Below are 17,792 nucleotides of genomic sequence, written 5' to 3' on the forward strand. Positions count from 1 at the left end.
ACCTCAAAGTGCGATAAGCGAAGATAAGAGATCCTAGTCACGCTCCTGGAAGAAAAATTACAAAGAATAAGTTCTTAAAGTTTTTTTTTTTTTTGTAACCGAAAAAGGAAACGTTCTTTCGTTTTTGAAATCTTCAGAGATTTTATTGTACTGTATGTGGGCTAAAATCTCACGTTTACTGCTTTTATAGTTTTGAGTGTTTTTCTTTTCTATGTCAAGAATAAGATAGAATTTTATACAGCAAATGATATTGAAAATATTCTTTGAAACTTGATAGTTACTTTTATTATAAACTGAAAGAAAAGCACAAAATACGTGATATAAAGTTATAAAACATAGATAAAAATTACCTGTGACAGGTGAATAGTTGGCAGTGAATTATATCGTGAGAGGAGATTTAATTCTGTAGTCTATGGTTAAAGTTTAGAATAAACTCATAGTCTCAATATAAATATATTAAAACTGGCTTTCAACTTTTGCAAAAAATAGCGAATAATTGCTGAGGAGAAATGTGTTTCTCAAAAAAATATGACTTATTAATTAATGACTTCGGAATGACTAAAAATATGACTTCGGAAAACAAAAAAGTCAAATTAAAAATAAGAGAATGATTAAAAATAATAAATTACTTGTAAAATCGTTTGTTCAATAAAGTTTTGTCTTATTTTGAAGCATATTTTAAATTTTATAATCAAGTTTAAAAATGCAAATTAGAAAGCAATTTAAATGCATCCTTTATGCACACGCTTATTCAAAAAATTATATTCTCACCTTGAAGCATAATTTATAAAGCAAAAAAAGATATTTTTACGTGACCCTTTATTTCTCTGTAATATTTTCTTCAAAATATTGAAATTAGTTAGTTATAAAAAAGTATGAAAACATAGTTATCTGACTGCATCAAATTTGTCAACTTTTCTATCTTTTATTTTTCAACTGCTTTGCTGAGTAATTATTTACAATTCACTTTCAAAATTTATTATAAAGGAATGATTTTAACATTTCGTTTCATGATCGATATGCACTGTAAAAAATTTCGAAACAAATTATAGTTAAAATGCACCGACAGCCAGGGTGCCGATGCTTATTACCGAAAATTTTTTTTTAAAAAAACCTGATATACCATAATTTTTACTGTAACATTTATTGTAAAGTCACTGAACTATTGCATTTAAATAATTATTACTATAAAATATACGGTATAAAATTTTACTCTAAAAATGAAGTTTAAGGTGTAATTGATTTTACGGATGATGCAACCAGGGTGCAAGTACTTTTTACTGTAAGAGTTTTTTACAGTGTAAGCTACATATAAGAAATATTATTAAGTTCTGCAGATTTTTCTAAATTGTATCAATCACATTCTTAGTTTCTCAAGGCATATTTTATAGGAATTTTCAACTCAATGTAGGAGTTGGAATGGGAGATATTTCAAAATAATATTTCAATTATAATGAAAAATTTGTTATTAAAATATTTTATTTGGAGCTAAATCATCTGTGAAGAAAAAAATATTGTCACTCTCTTCTTTCACAATTACAATTTTTTGAATCTCGCAGTTTTTTTTTTAAGTACGGCAACGATTTCAACCGTTTAAAATTTTGAATCTACTCCATTGACTCTATGTTACTGAACTCACCAATATTTGTTTTCATAATTTTCCTGTAAGTTTTGAATCTCGCACAAGTTTTGATTTAGCTGAATCATGCACTGATGATGTACAATCAAGTTGTTTTGCAAAAATACGTATCTATCCAAAACCCAACATAAGTACCAAAATCCAATTATATATATATCCTTTCTGATCAATGATCAATGCTGCCAGATAATTTGCTTCCTTCCAACGGAGGCACGCTATTTTTTTTCTTTTTAGTAGTTTTGGAGAAATATAACACTTTTAAGTTTATTATTCATATTGATATTAGCAGTGCAGTAGAATGTCATTGCAGTGTTAGTCTGTTCGTTTGAATTAATTTTCTTAAGTTTGAAATTTTAGAGTTGTTAAAACAATAACAGTGAAAAGTTTTATAAAATACATTATATACAAATCTTCACTCATGGTTCGAAGATCGATCAGATTTTTTCTCTGATTTCTTTTTTGATTTTGAGAGGCAAAAAAAAAATTGTTTAATTATCTATAATTTATTGTACAAGTTTTTCAGATTTTTATTTTCATGAATTTATTCTATCAGCTTTCAATTTATAGTTTTTTTACAAATATACAATTATAAATTTTTTCTCGATTACTATTCAATCGATTTATAATAAAAAAATCTTATTTATTTAAATGTTTTAATTATCTTTAAATTAAGTAATCTAACAATAAATAGTTGTAATAAAATCTATTGCTAGTAAGCAAAATCATGTTTGAGTAAAAAAAAGCTTTTAATTCTGTGAAAGGAATAATAGATTTTTGCAATTAATTTTGTTAATATCTAAGGAGGCACGAAGTTTAAATGTCATGTATAATTATCATGTACAATTATCATCAAAAAAATTTATTTTGAGCATATTTTTCTGATTGCAAAGATCCCCCAGCCTCTTTTGCATACTTTGAAGGTCAAGAATTTTAATTCGTGAAACAATAATTATATTATTAAGAGAAAATTTGGATTATTTATTTTATTATTAAGTTTGTAACTTAGTAATAAGTACTAATGAATTTTTAATTATTTTTTTGAAATTATAATTAAGTTATTCTAGATTTAATCCCCAAATCATTAAAATTACAATTATTAAAATTTTTGTAAGAATAGAATTATCTTTAAAATGTAATAAAATAAGTATTTAAACTTTAAACTGTTTTTTAACGATTAATATTACACGTTTAATGATATTGTCTGTTCAGTAAATTGTTTCTAAATGAACATGTTCTTGCTTATGTTTGATGAATCTGTTACTATGACAACCAAAAATCAATGCATTGACAGGTTTGATTGTAATATGTTTTACTTTCATGAAATGTAAGATACTTGAAATCGATAAGGGAATTTGCATTTTCTTCTTGTTGTATAATAAATCGCCTGCATTTTTCCCAAGTGGATTTTATAAAACCACATAATAATAGTTATTAATATTAAAATTTCTGCTTTTATAAGCATTAATAAAATTTGTAACAAAATAAATAAATAGAAGGCATGTTCTTAAATTCCTATTTTCACTCGTTACTTTGATACACTTTTTTAATAAACGGAGATAATCTTTAGTCTGTTAATTCATGACCTTTCTAATTTTAATTTTGAGAAAATAATATTTCGCAGGGATTATTTTTCGACAAAAAATTGCTTTTATGCTCTTATTATTCTTTTCTAAAATTTTATTTTTGGAAGTAGGTATCAACCATTTTGTTAATATAGTTATTTTTTCGTTTTTAAGTCATGTTGAAGAAAAGGAAAAGTGGCTGTTTTAACTAATTAAACAAAGTGATAAAATTCAAGATTAAATTATTTCACTGAAACTTTCAATTATTATATTGAATTAAAAGTTTGTTTCGCATTTGAAAATATTATAAGAGAAATTTCGAAGAATATGCAATTTGAGTTGGACAAAAAACTTATTATTTTATCAAAAATTTTAGGAAGACACCTAACTATCGGACACCATATGAAATTTAATTTTGATCTTCAAAGTGAAGTTTTATTTTCAAAAAGCCTAAACAAGTAAATAAATAAAGTGTAGAACCTAAATTAACACAGTTAATAACGCATTTATTAATAAAAATGCTTTTAATAAACACATTTTTAAAAAGGTGACTTTAAAATAAATTTTTAATAATTAACTTTTTTCATTTTAAGTTTCAGTGCTCATTTTTAAAAAAAACCTAATTGTAATACTTTGGAGTAAAGATGCTATAATATGCAATTAATATAGCTTATATCTCTTGTGTTTCATTAAATGTTGAATATATATTCAACTAGATAAAAACAAGATAAAAATATCCCCCCTACCAAGGATATATACAAATTAATGAACTTTTTTCTATACTTTACCAAAATAGTAATAACAATGACGTCGCTGGTAAAAATTGTTTAATGGTTGATAGTCATAAATCAAATCCAAATAATTGAGTGTCTGATTAAAATTTGTTGAAATTTTTTTTCTCACAATTAATTAACAAAATCGCTATTAACAAAAACTTTTACCAAATTCTTAGACTACCATTTTTTCAATACTTGATTCCCATTTTTAACGATAACAAGAACTCGCAAACAAAACAATAACTCTATGAATATTTTATTCCCTTTATTCGATATTATATGCCGATTATTTTATTTGATATCATTCGATTTAGGAAGCGTTAAAAGTCTCACTTTATACAAAGGAAAAGAAATATTTGGCAAAAGTTATGAAAAATTGAATATATCGAAACAAAAATTACATTTAACACTTAATAAAATTTTCAGTAGTTAGAAATATCAATTCACGTAGAAGACAATTTGATTTTTCAGGAAAATGTTTTATTTATCAATAATATAAAATCATGGATCTCATTTATAAAGAAAAGATTCATCGCCTTTGAAAATAACATTTATCCTAAAAATATCAATATATTTTATCAATGAATCTCATTGTTTGTTTTTGATATTTTTATGCTTATAATAAAAAATAAATCGCTTGCTATAAAAAGAAAAAGTGAAAGCGATACAAAGTCTGACTTCTGATGCATATTTGCATCTATCTTTAAGAAAAAAAATTTTTTTTTCAAAGTCGTTCAATAGTTTTGTTTAGTTGAATTAATAAAATAATCTTTTGAATTATGTTTAAAAAACTTCATATTTTTTAGAATTTTATTTTTTGACTTTCATAAATAAAAAATAAATCGTATAAACTGAAAAAATATGAGCAAACGATTATAAAACTGATAGTTTAGTTGATTTTCACGCAAATAGTGTGTTCTATATTTGTCGTTTGATTCCTTAGTATTCAAAACATTATTAAAATTAATGCATTTAAAAAGCTTCTTTTCTTCTTATAAAGAATTTGGTAAGTATAATTTAGCAAATTTCAAGAATTGTTGTATTTGTTATAAAAAATTGGGATAAATAAATAATGAAATCTAAATGTTTTACCTTAATACATAAATATGTCTATTAATACATTTTATTTGTTATGATATGTATAAAAATAAATTTTTGATCGAAGCAATTAAAAATAAAGAGCAAATTATAGTGCATATTAGAAAATAGACTAAATAAGTAAGTGAATAAATAGCAATAATGGTATATCATAAGTTGGGAAGAATTTCTTAAATAATTAAAGCTGTGGCCATTTTGTTTATAACACTCTTGTTTTTATTCTAACTCTAGTAGTCTTAAAAGTTTAATTAAACCCAAATTGTGCAAATGAAAATGTATCAAGTATCAATTTGTCATAGATTCATAGGTATTTGCAAAAAAACAAAAATCCAAATTTTTTATGGAATTGCAATTTATGAATCTGAAATTAGAAAGAAAAAAGAAATGAAAATTCACGCAATTTTTGTAAGCTCTAATTTAATTTTTATCGATTTCAATATTGACGGTGCAATGCTTTTTTAAAATTTAGTTCACAATTCTAATTTTCTGATGATATAAAATTTTAAACTAGTTATAGTTTTTTCTCTTATAAAGTTTTGTCTAAAGTAAATAATTCTGTTTTTCATTTGTTTTCGTTGATGGAGATCTAAAACAATGAAATTCAATTCAGATGAACTGAAAAAAGGAATAAATAATTATAAATTATATTCAGCATTATTGTAAAGTAGAACTTTTCTTTCATCCACTTAAAAGTACTTCCAATATTCTTTTTAAAAACTGAATATTTTAAAACTGATTTAAAACTACTGACACTTTTTATGAAGAAGTGGTTTTTATTTATTTAGTTATTTTAACAGAGAATATCTAAAAATTCTAATGTAATGAATAGTACAAAATACTTAATGTTAACTTTAAAAGAACTTTAAAATAAATATTCTTCTATTAATACTTTTAATATGGTTTATAAAAGTGTTTAAAATATTTTCAGGTGGTGCTGGTGTTCCTACTTAGTATAGCGTCATTAATCATCTACTTCATCGATGCCTCTCGGTATGTTGCTTTCTCACATTTCAAAATCATCTGCTTTTTTTGCATAAAATTCAATTATCAAGCACACTTTAATGTGCTTAGTATAATGCTCATTGCTTTTAACTTTGTTTCATAAAAAGAAAATTTTTTAACCTTATAAGTTCCAATATATTACCACGCAAATATTGAGACCACACAAATATAAGTGGCAGATTTATTTGCTTCTAGTGTATAACTATTAACTGTGTAAGAAATGAAATTTTTTATCTGAGTCATTTAATAGGTATGTTAATAAAATTGTATGTTTTTCATTCAATTAGATTATAATGATTCTGAAAGTGAAATGCATAGTACGTTCCAGAGTTCTTTTTAATTAAATTAGATTCTGAAAATTAAAATTATAGTTTTGTTATCAACTACATTAATCAGTACTCTTGTATATTTTTTTTAAAAATTAATAATTTTTAATATTTTTAATGTATGAAAAAGAGTGTGAAAAAGAAAGAAAGTTTTCCAAATTTATCGTCAATTTTTCTTTCTAAAGTAAAATAAGAGAAAAATTTGAATAATTTTATAGAAGGAGAAAAGTACCTCTTAAATAGAATAATAAAAGATGATATTCTACATTTTTGTGAATTTTTATGTATTTACTTATTTTGGAAATCGTTAATTCATAGTATTACTAAATATTAAGAATATGAACATTCTATTTAAAGTGTATGTGCTTTTAAACATATTAATTTTTGATTGAATTATTATAATTAAAAACTAAATTTACTAACATTCCATTAATATAAGTACTAGTTTTTCTTTGTCCTAGGAACTAATGGTTTTTGATACCTTGTTTCATTTATAGTATTTCATAAATTCGCATATTTTGTATGCATTTATCTATCTTGGTCACTCCAAGGATCTGATAACAAATACTTTTTTTTTCTTTTTAGACCCTTTAAAATGACCAATTTTAAAACAGATCAGAAACAATTACAGTTTATTTTTTTTTTTTTACTTTAGTTGAATTAGTAACATCAATGAAGTATAAGTATGTATGATGTTTATAGCAAGCAATTATTCACTTCTAATCATAAGTCATTGGGAAGAGTTGATCGCACAATTAATCTATTTAGGAATATAATGGCATTTTAAACACATTTTACTAGGGCTTAGTTAATTTTTTCTGTAGTATCTCAGATGATTTTTGTTTTACCAACTTCTAAATTTTAACAAGAGTACTTCAGCTATGATACGAGTACAAGATAAAAATTATTCCCTTAAATTTCCGCAATTTTCAGATTATAACTTTCTTCACTTACTGTTACTATTACTAGCATTACTATTTTTTAAACAAGCGTTCGTAATCGTAGTTATAGATATATTTTTTGCCTTTTTCTTTCAAATGCAAAAATATTGTTGTAAATAGCCATGAAAATGCAAAATTTTTTATTGTACAGAGAGAGCAAAATGAAATAAATGAACACTTTAAAATCTTTTGATTTAGTGATTGCATTTTCACATACTAAGATGCAGTTTTAACAGTTTTAGGGTATAACCTTAAATATGCTAAGTAGCTTTTGTAGTTATTAATAGTTATTGTAATTAAAGACTTACGTCCTTTAAGTTACGAAATTAAACGCAAAAATAATTTTTCTCTAAATAAATATGATTTTTTTAATAAATATCTGAAATCTTAATTGGTAAAATAGGAGGGAGTTGACACAATCGGTGAATTATTGTCCAATAATTTAGGTAGGCAAGCAGTTGGAAGTTTGAATTTCTTAAAGTTAAGTTTACTTTTATTTAATTTCATCACACATTTAGAACTGTTTAAGAGAATCAAACTTTTTATAGAAAATTAAAAAACTTACTTATCTTAAAAATATTTCAAGCAAACCATAGGTTTTAAATTTTTTAAAATTTAATTTAATAATGGTCGAAAACTTTTTTTTGAACTATAAGATATAAAAGTTAGGTAATCAGTCGGAAGTTTGATCTTCTTAAAGTTACGTTTACTTTTAACATATGCATTTGAAACTATTTAAGAGAATGAAAAACTATTTTATACAAAATTATAGAATTAATTTTCCTAAAAAATATTTTGCATAAAACATACTTTTTTAATGTATAATTATTAAATTTAATAATTTAGTTTAATTTTTTTATTATTTAATTTATTTTTAATTTGTTACTAGTTTAAAAAAACTTCTTAAATTGTAGAATATACAAATTTTCACGTCTTTTATCATCTAAATTGATTGAAAAAATACAAAAGTCGCACGAAATTGACCAAATTGCTTATAAGTAATAAACTTTTATAAATAATAAACTTTTAAAAATAATTTTTAAAGTCTTTGAAAAGCGAGTTTTATTACTGTATGCTAGAATTCTTTGATTAGTTCGAGAAATATGGTGAAATGCTCAAATAAATGAAATTTAATTAAGATTTCTAAACTGGGGGCCTTTTTCTTCAAACTGCTGCAGCTATTCTTAATGTTTATAGCATAAAAAAATCTTAATCCATCGGGTGTTTATGCCTCTACACCGTATTACGTGAAAATGTGATCATATGTTCAAAAGATATTGATGTGTCCCGTTTTATTTACTTTGCGCAAAGAAGCTGTTATATGTGGTAAAAAAATATCTCCTTTCAAATCTATACTTACCATAATGTTTTTAATAATCTCACTCTTTGCTCTTGAAACTCTACACTCTCAAAAAAGGGAGAGAAAAAAACGTTAGAATTCAAACCATAAAACTGGTTCCTTGAACCAATATATGGCAAATTTGCTGAAAGTCTATTAAATTGCTCAGTTTACTAATGTCTCCATTTATTTTGGATTATAATATCTGGTAATCAAACTTAATAATGGTAATATGGTCCTTTGTTCTCAAAATAAAGCTCTAAAAACTTAAACAGTGTAGTTTTCCGTTACTTTGGAAAATTTAGGAATTCTCAAATTACCACATGCTTAAAAGTTAAGAGTTTAATTTAATAATTGGTGTGAAGTCTCAAAATCTTATTTCTTCTTGAAATATTCTTGGGAAAAAAATAATATTTCCTATACAGTGGTTTTCGGACTTATTGTTTTGTTAAATCAATTGATTACATTCTCGATTATTTATGCAAATTACAGTTACATGCTTTTTTTAAAAATATTATTACATTTATTTTTTCTCTGTATTTGATAATTTAAACGAACTTTCTAATACACAATTTTTTTTTAAAAAAATGAGGTAAATAGCAATAGACAATTTTGCATATGATGGATTTTCTTCATAAGAATGTAATCCTTAGCTTCTCAACAAAAAACTTTCTAAGGATTTATTCAGTAAAGAGTGTTCAAAATTTGTTTTTCAAAAACATATTTTGTTCTCATTTCTAATTGTTTTTTTAAACAACTGCATCAAGATTATTTTTTAAAGTATCATTTATTTTAAATTGCATGAAAATTAAAAGCTGCATTTTTTATTGAAAATATAACTTTAAATTTTGTTCTATGCTTATACATTTGGCAACAATTCATGAACTGCTTTAAAATCTTCAAAGAATGTTTACAATAAATGTTTAATTCCTCATTGCTCTTATTTTTTGTATTTATTATAAAAAAATTAAATTATAAAAAATATTATTTTTTATAACAATGAATAATATCTTCAAATAACATTTGTAACAAATGTTTAAAATCTGACTGTACTTATTTTTAATATTTACTAGCAAAAAAAATTAAATTATAAAAACTATTATTTTTATAACAATAAACAAAGGAAATCAATAGTCTCTTCAATACTTTTATAAAATTTTTTTAAGTAAGCATCTTAAAGTTTGAGAAATATACAAATCTAGGAAATTATAAAGCTTAAGATTTATATTATATCAAGATTTTTATATATAGGTTTAAGAGATTAAATGTTATAACAAATTATTGGGGCTTCCTATCTATAGTTTTGAAATCTGTTTACAACTTGTAACTCTTTTAAGAATTTTTTAAGAGATTTCAGCTGCTTTTTTAATAAATATTGCGTGTAGTTCATTATTTTGCTATTGTGTCTAAGAAATCATTTTATACATAAAAAAATTGTATGCATACGAAAGAAAACTTTCTAATTAATGTATAAAAGTACTATCAATACTTTTATGATTCTTACTAATTTCTCATTTAAGATACCTAATAGTACTGAATTTCTACGAAAAATTTTTGTTTGTCTAACAAGACTTGAGAAATTCACTTCAAATTGAGATTTGATGTACTAGTAGGTATATCATATGTACGCTCTCTCCTTAAAATAAAACGGCTTATCAACCTGTCAATTTCAAGAAAAATCCTTTGAAAATTTAAGAAAAGTTTACATAAATACTTTCTACAATGTCCAAAAACGCAAAAAATTTAGCAGTATTATAGGTACTTGATTGCCTCGCAGACACTCAGATTTAGATTATCGCTGATTCTCACTTTATTTTACCAATTTAATTTTTAAATTAAACGTTACAATTTTACTCATTTAATTCTACCAAATGTTACAAAATTAACACTCACAATTTCGTATTATTTCTTATTCTTTTTAATTATTAAATAATGCCTTGCATTTAAATTTCAGTAATAATTCCAGTATACATTTTTGAATTGCGATTTTAAAAACAAATGTAAATAGTGCTTACAATAATGAAAAGGAATAATTAAAATAAAAGAATAGAAAGAATTAGTGGGATACTTTAGCACTTTTAATTATGTTTGTAAATGGAGAAATTCACAAACTTATTATTTACTTAAAACATTATTATTACACTTGAAAATAAAATTATAATTGTAATTTACGTATCCAGAAGTAGGAATAAAAAATTAGTAATATGAAAAGAAATTATTAAATTATTAATTTACAAAAAATAATGTTTGTAAAAAGTAAATTTATTAGAGCTTTTTTTTAAATAAAATATCCGTAACAAATATAGTTTCCCCAAACGACAAGTAAATTACGTTACCCTGTAAGCTGTTGCACCATTAGTCAGCTTGAAACGTTGCTTATATATAAATTGTACTTAAATTTCAAAGTTTTTCAAGGATATTTTTCAATACAAATTAACTTTGGACGGCACATTATTAGTTTAAAGGTTAAACACCCCATATGTGTATAACAAAATACTCTGAGCAGCATTACGAAGTGAATTTCCCAAGACATGTCCTCCTCTTATAATTGCCATTATTTCAATCTTTCATCCGTTAGACGCTATATTTTAAAGTATATTGTAAGAATTGCCGTTCTGTTTAAATTCTTTCAGCTTCTTATACTTCACAATTCAGGTAAAGCCCAGTGCTCATAAATTATATTATAAGGTTTGTAGCTCACTTGCAGTTTAGTCTAATTGTTCTTAGATTTGTTTTGTTCTGAACAATTTTATGAAAGTACACTATTTGTAAAGTACATTGTAGAAATTTAATTTTTTTAAAATAAATATCGCTTCACTTAATCATTCCTTTTTTTCCAGTTTACAATTGTGTGAAAGTATGTACAGTACTTGTAAAACAATCATAATTAAATTACAAAACTTTTCTTTAACTATTTTACTTAGCAAAAACAAGATTTTTCTAGAGTTTAACAGTTTTGATGGTTCTCGTCAGTTAAAAACTTTTCATAATGAAGCTATTAACAAATAAACAAGTTGAATTGGTAATAAAATTTTAATTTTTTTTCTAAATTAAGATGATTTTATTTCCTAATGTGAAATTATTTATTGAAATTTTTTTAGAAAATTGAAATTTCAATTGAATTAAACGATGAAATGAAGTTTAATGGTGTAATGAAACTTTATTCTAAATATAAATCAAACTAGGAATGACTAAAAGAAAAAGATAATATTTCTTTTAACAAATAATGAACATATTGTGATCTTTAGAACGAATTCGCAAAAGTTTATACTTTATTTTACTTCTATAGCCCATTTTATCTGACATTTATGGTGTAGTGAATAGTAACTTTATTGTAATCCACTTTTTCACGCATTGGTTTTTATAACAAAATAATAATTAAGTTCTGCAATTTTTCATATTTCTCTGTTAAGTATTTAAAATTTTCTAGATAATTTTAGAGGTATAATTTCTGTCTTTGACTTAACTCATTACTGATTTAGTTAAAAGAATAGGTAAAGGTTTGAAAAGAGCAATAATGAATAAATGGCATGGAAAAATGAAATTACCTGATAAAAAAGATTACAAGTTAACAAGTTTAGTGTATAATCATTTTATCTGAAAATGTTGATAAATTTTCCGTATAAAAAGATTACACTGCCTGTTGATTTCGTCTTTAGAAAAAAGTTTCAAAATCTTATCGAATTTAATTATAAAAATGGAAGATAAATTTGTATCGATTATTGATCTAAGCTGTACACAAACCAGACATAAAATCATTATTGACTACTTGTTACATTAATATGCTACATAATTTACATTTCTTTTACTTTATATCTAATATACGTATTTGTTATTTATTAAAACTTTTTTAAAATAATAGTTTAATACTTAAATTAATGGATCTATTTTTTAAACTTTGGATGGAATAAAATATCTATAAATTATGTTAAATTTTTGATACTATTTAACAATATACAAAAGATATAAATTGCAATAAGTTTAAAAACAGTTTTTTTTAATTAAACTGTAAATTAAATTTATTATAGAACTACATGATTAATTGAGAGTGATCAACAGATTGAAATAAAAAAGTCAGAAGAAAAAACTCGGTTTATAAACTATACTCGATCAGAACATTGATTCTTCGAAAAATAACAGCATACATACATTAAACTAAAATCAAATAAACTATTTAATGATATTTACTAATCTTTGGTAATAAATATTGCTCATAAATGTATAGTGTTAAATAAATGTAAACAGCAAAAACTTATTGATAATAAATGTTAAATAATGAGAAGTTTGTATACACTGTTTCGAAATAATAATAACAATCACAATGTTCCAGGATAAAAGTGTTACGAAAAACTATCTATAATAATAGCAATAAAAATAGTTACGATATCTTTTATGGTATGGTTATAGAAAATACAGTCAGGAGAGTTTGTTAAAACCACAAAAGAAAATTTAAGAGATAATTGATTTTTCCCTTTTTCATTTTTTAATGCAATATCGCATGAAAATAAAAACATTTTTATGCACTCAAAGTCTATAAATCACTTTTTAATTTTTTATGTAAGTTAAAACAATTTTCAAAATATATTTCCTTCACTTTAAAAGCAATTTATTTCCTTTACTAGGCACGTTTTTTTTCTCATGAATACTTTTCTTCAAATAATAGGTGTTTAGAAAATTTCAAAATATGGAATTTTTATGTGCGCAACACGTCGTAGATATTTACACAAAACATCATAGACATTTCCTTTTAAAATTTTACAAAAATTATTTGCTTTAGAAACGCTATTAATCCCAGTTATTGTAGTTGTAACAAAAAAAAAGAAAAAAAATGTCCTTTCATTTTGAACCTTATCCTTTTGTTTTTCCCCCAGCACTGGACACTCCACAAAAGGGTGAGTAGAAATATCAATACCTTACTCTTTCCTAAGCACCTGCACACCTTTTTTCACCTGATGATTCCTATTCCTTCCCTAACTGACCCACTCTTTCTATCTGGTGACTGATTTCAAATGAAAAAATAAACAAATGATCAAATAAATGATTTTTATTCAATGCTCTAAGATATAATGATAAAATTAAAAATTTTACAACTTTTGTAAAGTTTTATCATACATTATAATATTATATTTTGTAATTAATTTTATCAAAATGATTATTAAAGTGGTTCGGTAAAAATTACCGAGCTTTTTGGTACCGTAGAGCCAAAAACACTGTAAATATCACTGTATTCTGGTAGTTTTGACCATGCTTTTTCTTATTGTATAATTGCATATTGACAATGACATAAAATTTTTTTATTAATTGCAATATTTTTTTTTATTATTTAAATTATTTTCTAAAGTTCTTAAATTATAAATAAACATACATAGTAGATTGTGATTTTTGAAGAAGGAGACAAGTGTTATGTTCATTCTAAATAAATTTGTATTCATTCTAAATAAATTTGAAATTCAGCGTTTCTAGTTTTTCCGACTCATTACTTTCATTTTAGTGACTCATTTAAATGTATTCGCAACATTAGATTATTTTTACGGTTAAATTAAAGTTAGAATTTATAACAAATCGACTAATATGAATTTTTAAATGTTTATAAGAAATACCAAACGCAAATGAAAATTTTATTCATGATTTGCGTGCATGTATGTAAATCTTTGCTACAATGAAAAACATATTTTGTTTCGTCATAATCTGATAACATTGTATTTACGATCTCATTTCCTTAACGTTATTATTTAAAGCTAATTAGATTTTAAGAAAATGAAATATTTAAAATGTATGCATTTTTCTCTTGTAAAATATAACAATTCTGATATCCTTCAGTAGTGTTACAATAAAATCTGTCCACCTCATAAACCAGCTTATATTATACTGTTAATAACTGTAAAAACATACCGTTTTTAATAAATTTATTTTATGTAGAAATTGTTTCATAATATTATAATTAGATTTTAGCTATTTTTGAAACTTATAAATAAATAAACCAATAAAAGTATTTATGATTTCACGAATGTAAATTTTTATGAGGTTGTGATAGAAAATATGTTTTTCATTGAAGGCGTTATTTTCATATTTATATAACAATGTTAATATCAATATTAGACAATTACGTAAAACCAAATTACATTTACTGAGAGTAGAAACTTGCATAATAATATGAAGGAAACAAATATTTCAGCATTGCATTATATTTCCAAACAAACTTAAATAAAGTGTAAAAAATCATTCACATGATATTAAAAAAGATTACTTGAAATAAACTAGTTAATTTATAAGTGAATTTAGCACTGGAAATAATTCATTCAGTTCCTCGCCTTGATTTAATACATTTCAAAGAACATTTTTTTTGAAGTTAAAATTACTCAAATCTGCCAAATGAATTCTTTAAACTTTTGTTGTTGTACCTTCTAAATTTTGAGTTCTGCAATAGAACAAAAAACTGCAATGGTTTGTGTCTAACAACAAATAGAATGAAAAAATTTACCAAATAATTTTTTCAACGTGAATAAAGTGGTATCCAAATCAAGTTAAAAAAAAATTTTGCATTTATAATCAGTTAAGTACATACAGAAATGATCTTTTCTTCCGCAAGCTTTACCATTTATATTTTTAAAGCTCTTCTTAATGATTTTGTAATGATATATTAATACATGCTTGTATACAGTAGATGATATTCTATAATGATAGTTATTTTTTTGTCTCTTAAAAATTTCAATTTAGTTCTTCTAAATAATTTCCTTTTTATTAAATAAATATTGCATAGAAATATTTTTTTAAAAATCCAAAACAGAAATAATGAATAACTAACACTTTTAGAAAGTACAATGAATGTAATTGCTTTTATATTTCATTAAACATTGCTACATATTTCATTAAAAAAACATACAATAAAAATTTCGCAACTTGCAATTTAGTATCTTTACGTAGATATGTAAATATATAATAAGCCTAAATTGTTATTTATTCTTCCGTGTTATAATGTTTTATTTTCAAATGCAGCAGTGTTGCTTCGTACGTCGTTGTAAAATATTCAAACTTCAAATAAAAATTTCCCTTATATACACAAAAACATTTTCTAATATGAATGAGAACCAATTTTGTATAGCAAGTTCACCAGAAAAAGAAAGAGGTAACATTTCCCGCTATTATTGTGTCATGCATGTTAGTTGTTAGTATTAGTGTTGCTTATTTGGCGATTAGCATGATATATATATGTATCCCACACAAAGATAAATGTATCTAATTGATGTTGTAGCTTTCAGTGTATACGTTATATTCATAACTTTTTCCCCCAGCACTGGACACTCCACAAAAGGGTGAGTAGAAATATCAATACCTTACTCTTTCCTAAGCACCTGCACACCTTTTTTCACCTGATGATTCCTATTCCTTCCCTAACTGACCCACTCTTTCTATCTGGTGACTGATTTCAAATGAAAAAATAAACAAATGATCAAATAAATGATTTTTATTCAATGCTCTAAGATATAATGATAAAATTAAAAATTTTACAACTTTTGTAAAGTTTTATCATACATTATAATATTATATTTTGTAATTAATTTTATCAAAATGATTATTAAAGTGGTTCGGTAAAAATTACCGAGCTTTTTGGTACCGTAGAGCCAAAAACACTGTAAATATCACTGTATTCTGGTAGTTTTGACCATGCTTTTTCTTATTGTATAATTGCATATTGACAATGACATAAAATTTTTTTATTAATTGCAATATTTTTTTTTATTATTTAAATTATTTTCTAAAGTTCTTAAATTATAAATAAACATACATAGTAGATTGTGATTTTTGAAGAAGGAGACAAGTGTTATGTTCATTCTAAATAAATTTGTATTCATTCTAAATAAATTTGAAATTCAGCGTTTCTAGTTTTTCCGACTCATTACTTTCATTTTAGTGACTCATTTAAATGTATTCGCAACATTAGATTATTTTTACGGTTAAATTAAAGTTAGAATTTATAACAAATCGACTAATATGAATTTTTAAATGTTTATAAGAAATACCAAACGCAAATGAAAATTTTATTCATGATTTGCGTGCATGTATGTAAATCTTTGCTACAATGAAAAACATATTTTGTTTCGTCATAATCTGATAACATTGTATTTACGATCTCATTTCCTTAACGTTATTATTTAAAGCTAATTAGATTTTAAGAAAATGAAATATTTAAAATGTATGCATTTTTCTCTTGTAAAATATAACAATTCTGATATCCTTCAGTAGTGTTACAATAAAATCTGTCCACCTCATAAACCAGCTTATATTATACTGTTAATAACTGTAAAAACATACCGTTTTTAATAAATTTATTTTATGTAGAAATTGTTTCATAATATTATAATTAGATTTTAGCTATTTTTGAAACTTATAAATAAATAAACCAATAAAAGTATTTATGATTTCACGAATGTAAATTTTTATGAGGTTGTGATAGAAAATATGTTTTTCATTGAAGGCGTTATTTTCATATTTATATAACAATGTTAATATCAATATTAGACAATTACGTAAAACCAAATTACATTTACTGAGAGTAGAAACTTGCATAATAATATGAAGGAAACAAATATTTCAGCATTGCATTATATTTCCAAACAAACTTAAATAAAGTGTAAAAAATCATTCACATGATATTAAAAAAGATTACTTGAAATAAACTAGTTAATTTATAAGTGAATTTAGCACTGGAAATAATTCATTCAGTTCCTCGCCTTGATTTAATACATTTCAAAGAACATTTTTTTTGAAGTTAAAATTACTCAAATCTGCCAAATGAATTCTTTAAACTTTTGTTGTTGTACCTTCTAAATTTTGAGTTCTGCAATAGAACAAAAAACTGCAATGGTTTGTGTCTAACAACAAATAGAATGAAAAAATTTACCAAATAATTTTTTCAACGTGAATAAAGTGGTATCCAAATCAAGTTAAAAAAAAATTTTGCATTTATAATCAGTTAAGTACATACAGAAATGATCTTTTCTTCCGCAAGCTTTACCATTTATATTTTTAAAGCTCTTCTTAATGATTTTGTAATGATATATTAATACATGCTTGTATACAGTAGATGATATTCTATAATGATAGTTAT

The 17,792-nt window shown here is 23.8% G+C and overlaps 1 protein-coding gene across 9 annotated transcripts in view; it reads left to right on the forward strand.

Moving 5' to 3' along the window:
- LOC107441522 (calcium-activated potassium channel slowpoke) overlaps window positions 1-17,792 on the forward strand; it is a 109,003-nt gene that overhangs the window by 19,372 nt on the left and 71,839 nt on the right. For 8 of the 9 annotated variants that reach the window (XM_071177616.2, XM_016054814.4, XM_071177617.2 and 5 more), the window contains exons 2-3: window positions 6,004-6,065; window positions 15,976-15,996. In XM_071177616.2, coding sequence (XP_071033717.1) covers window positions 6,004-6,065; window positions 15,976-15,996 — 83 coding nt within the window. Of the gene's footprint in view, window positions 1-6,003; window positions 6,066-13,554; window positions 13,576-15,975; window positions 15,997-17,792 lie in introns of all 9 variants that reach the window. The other variant, XM_087157429.1, reaches the window with a different exon arrangement.

Source organism: Parasteatoda tepidariorum, chromosome 2, assembly GCF_982258835.1.
Source record: "Parasteatoda tepidariorum strain Cologne lab strain chromosome 2, Ptep-v5.0, whole genome shotgun sequence".
NCBI classification, from domain to species: domain Eukaryota; kingdom Metazoa; phylum Arthropoda; class Arachnida; order Araneae; family Theridiidae; genus Parasteatoda; species Parasteatoda tepidariorum.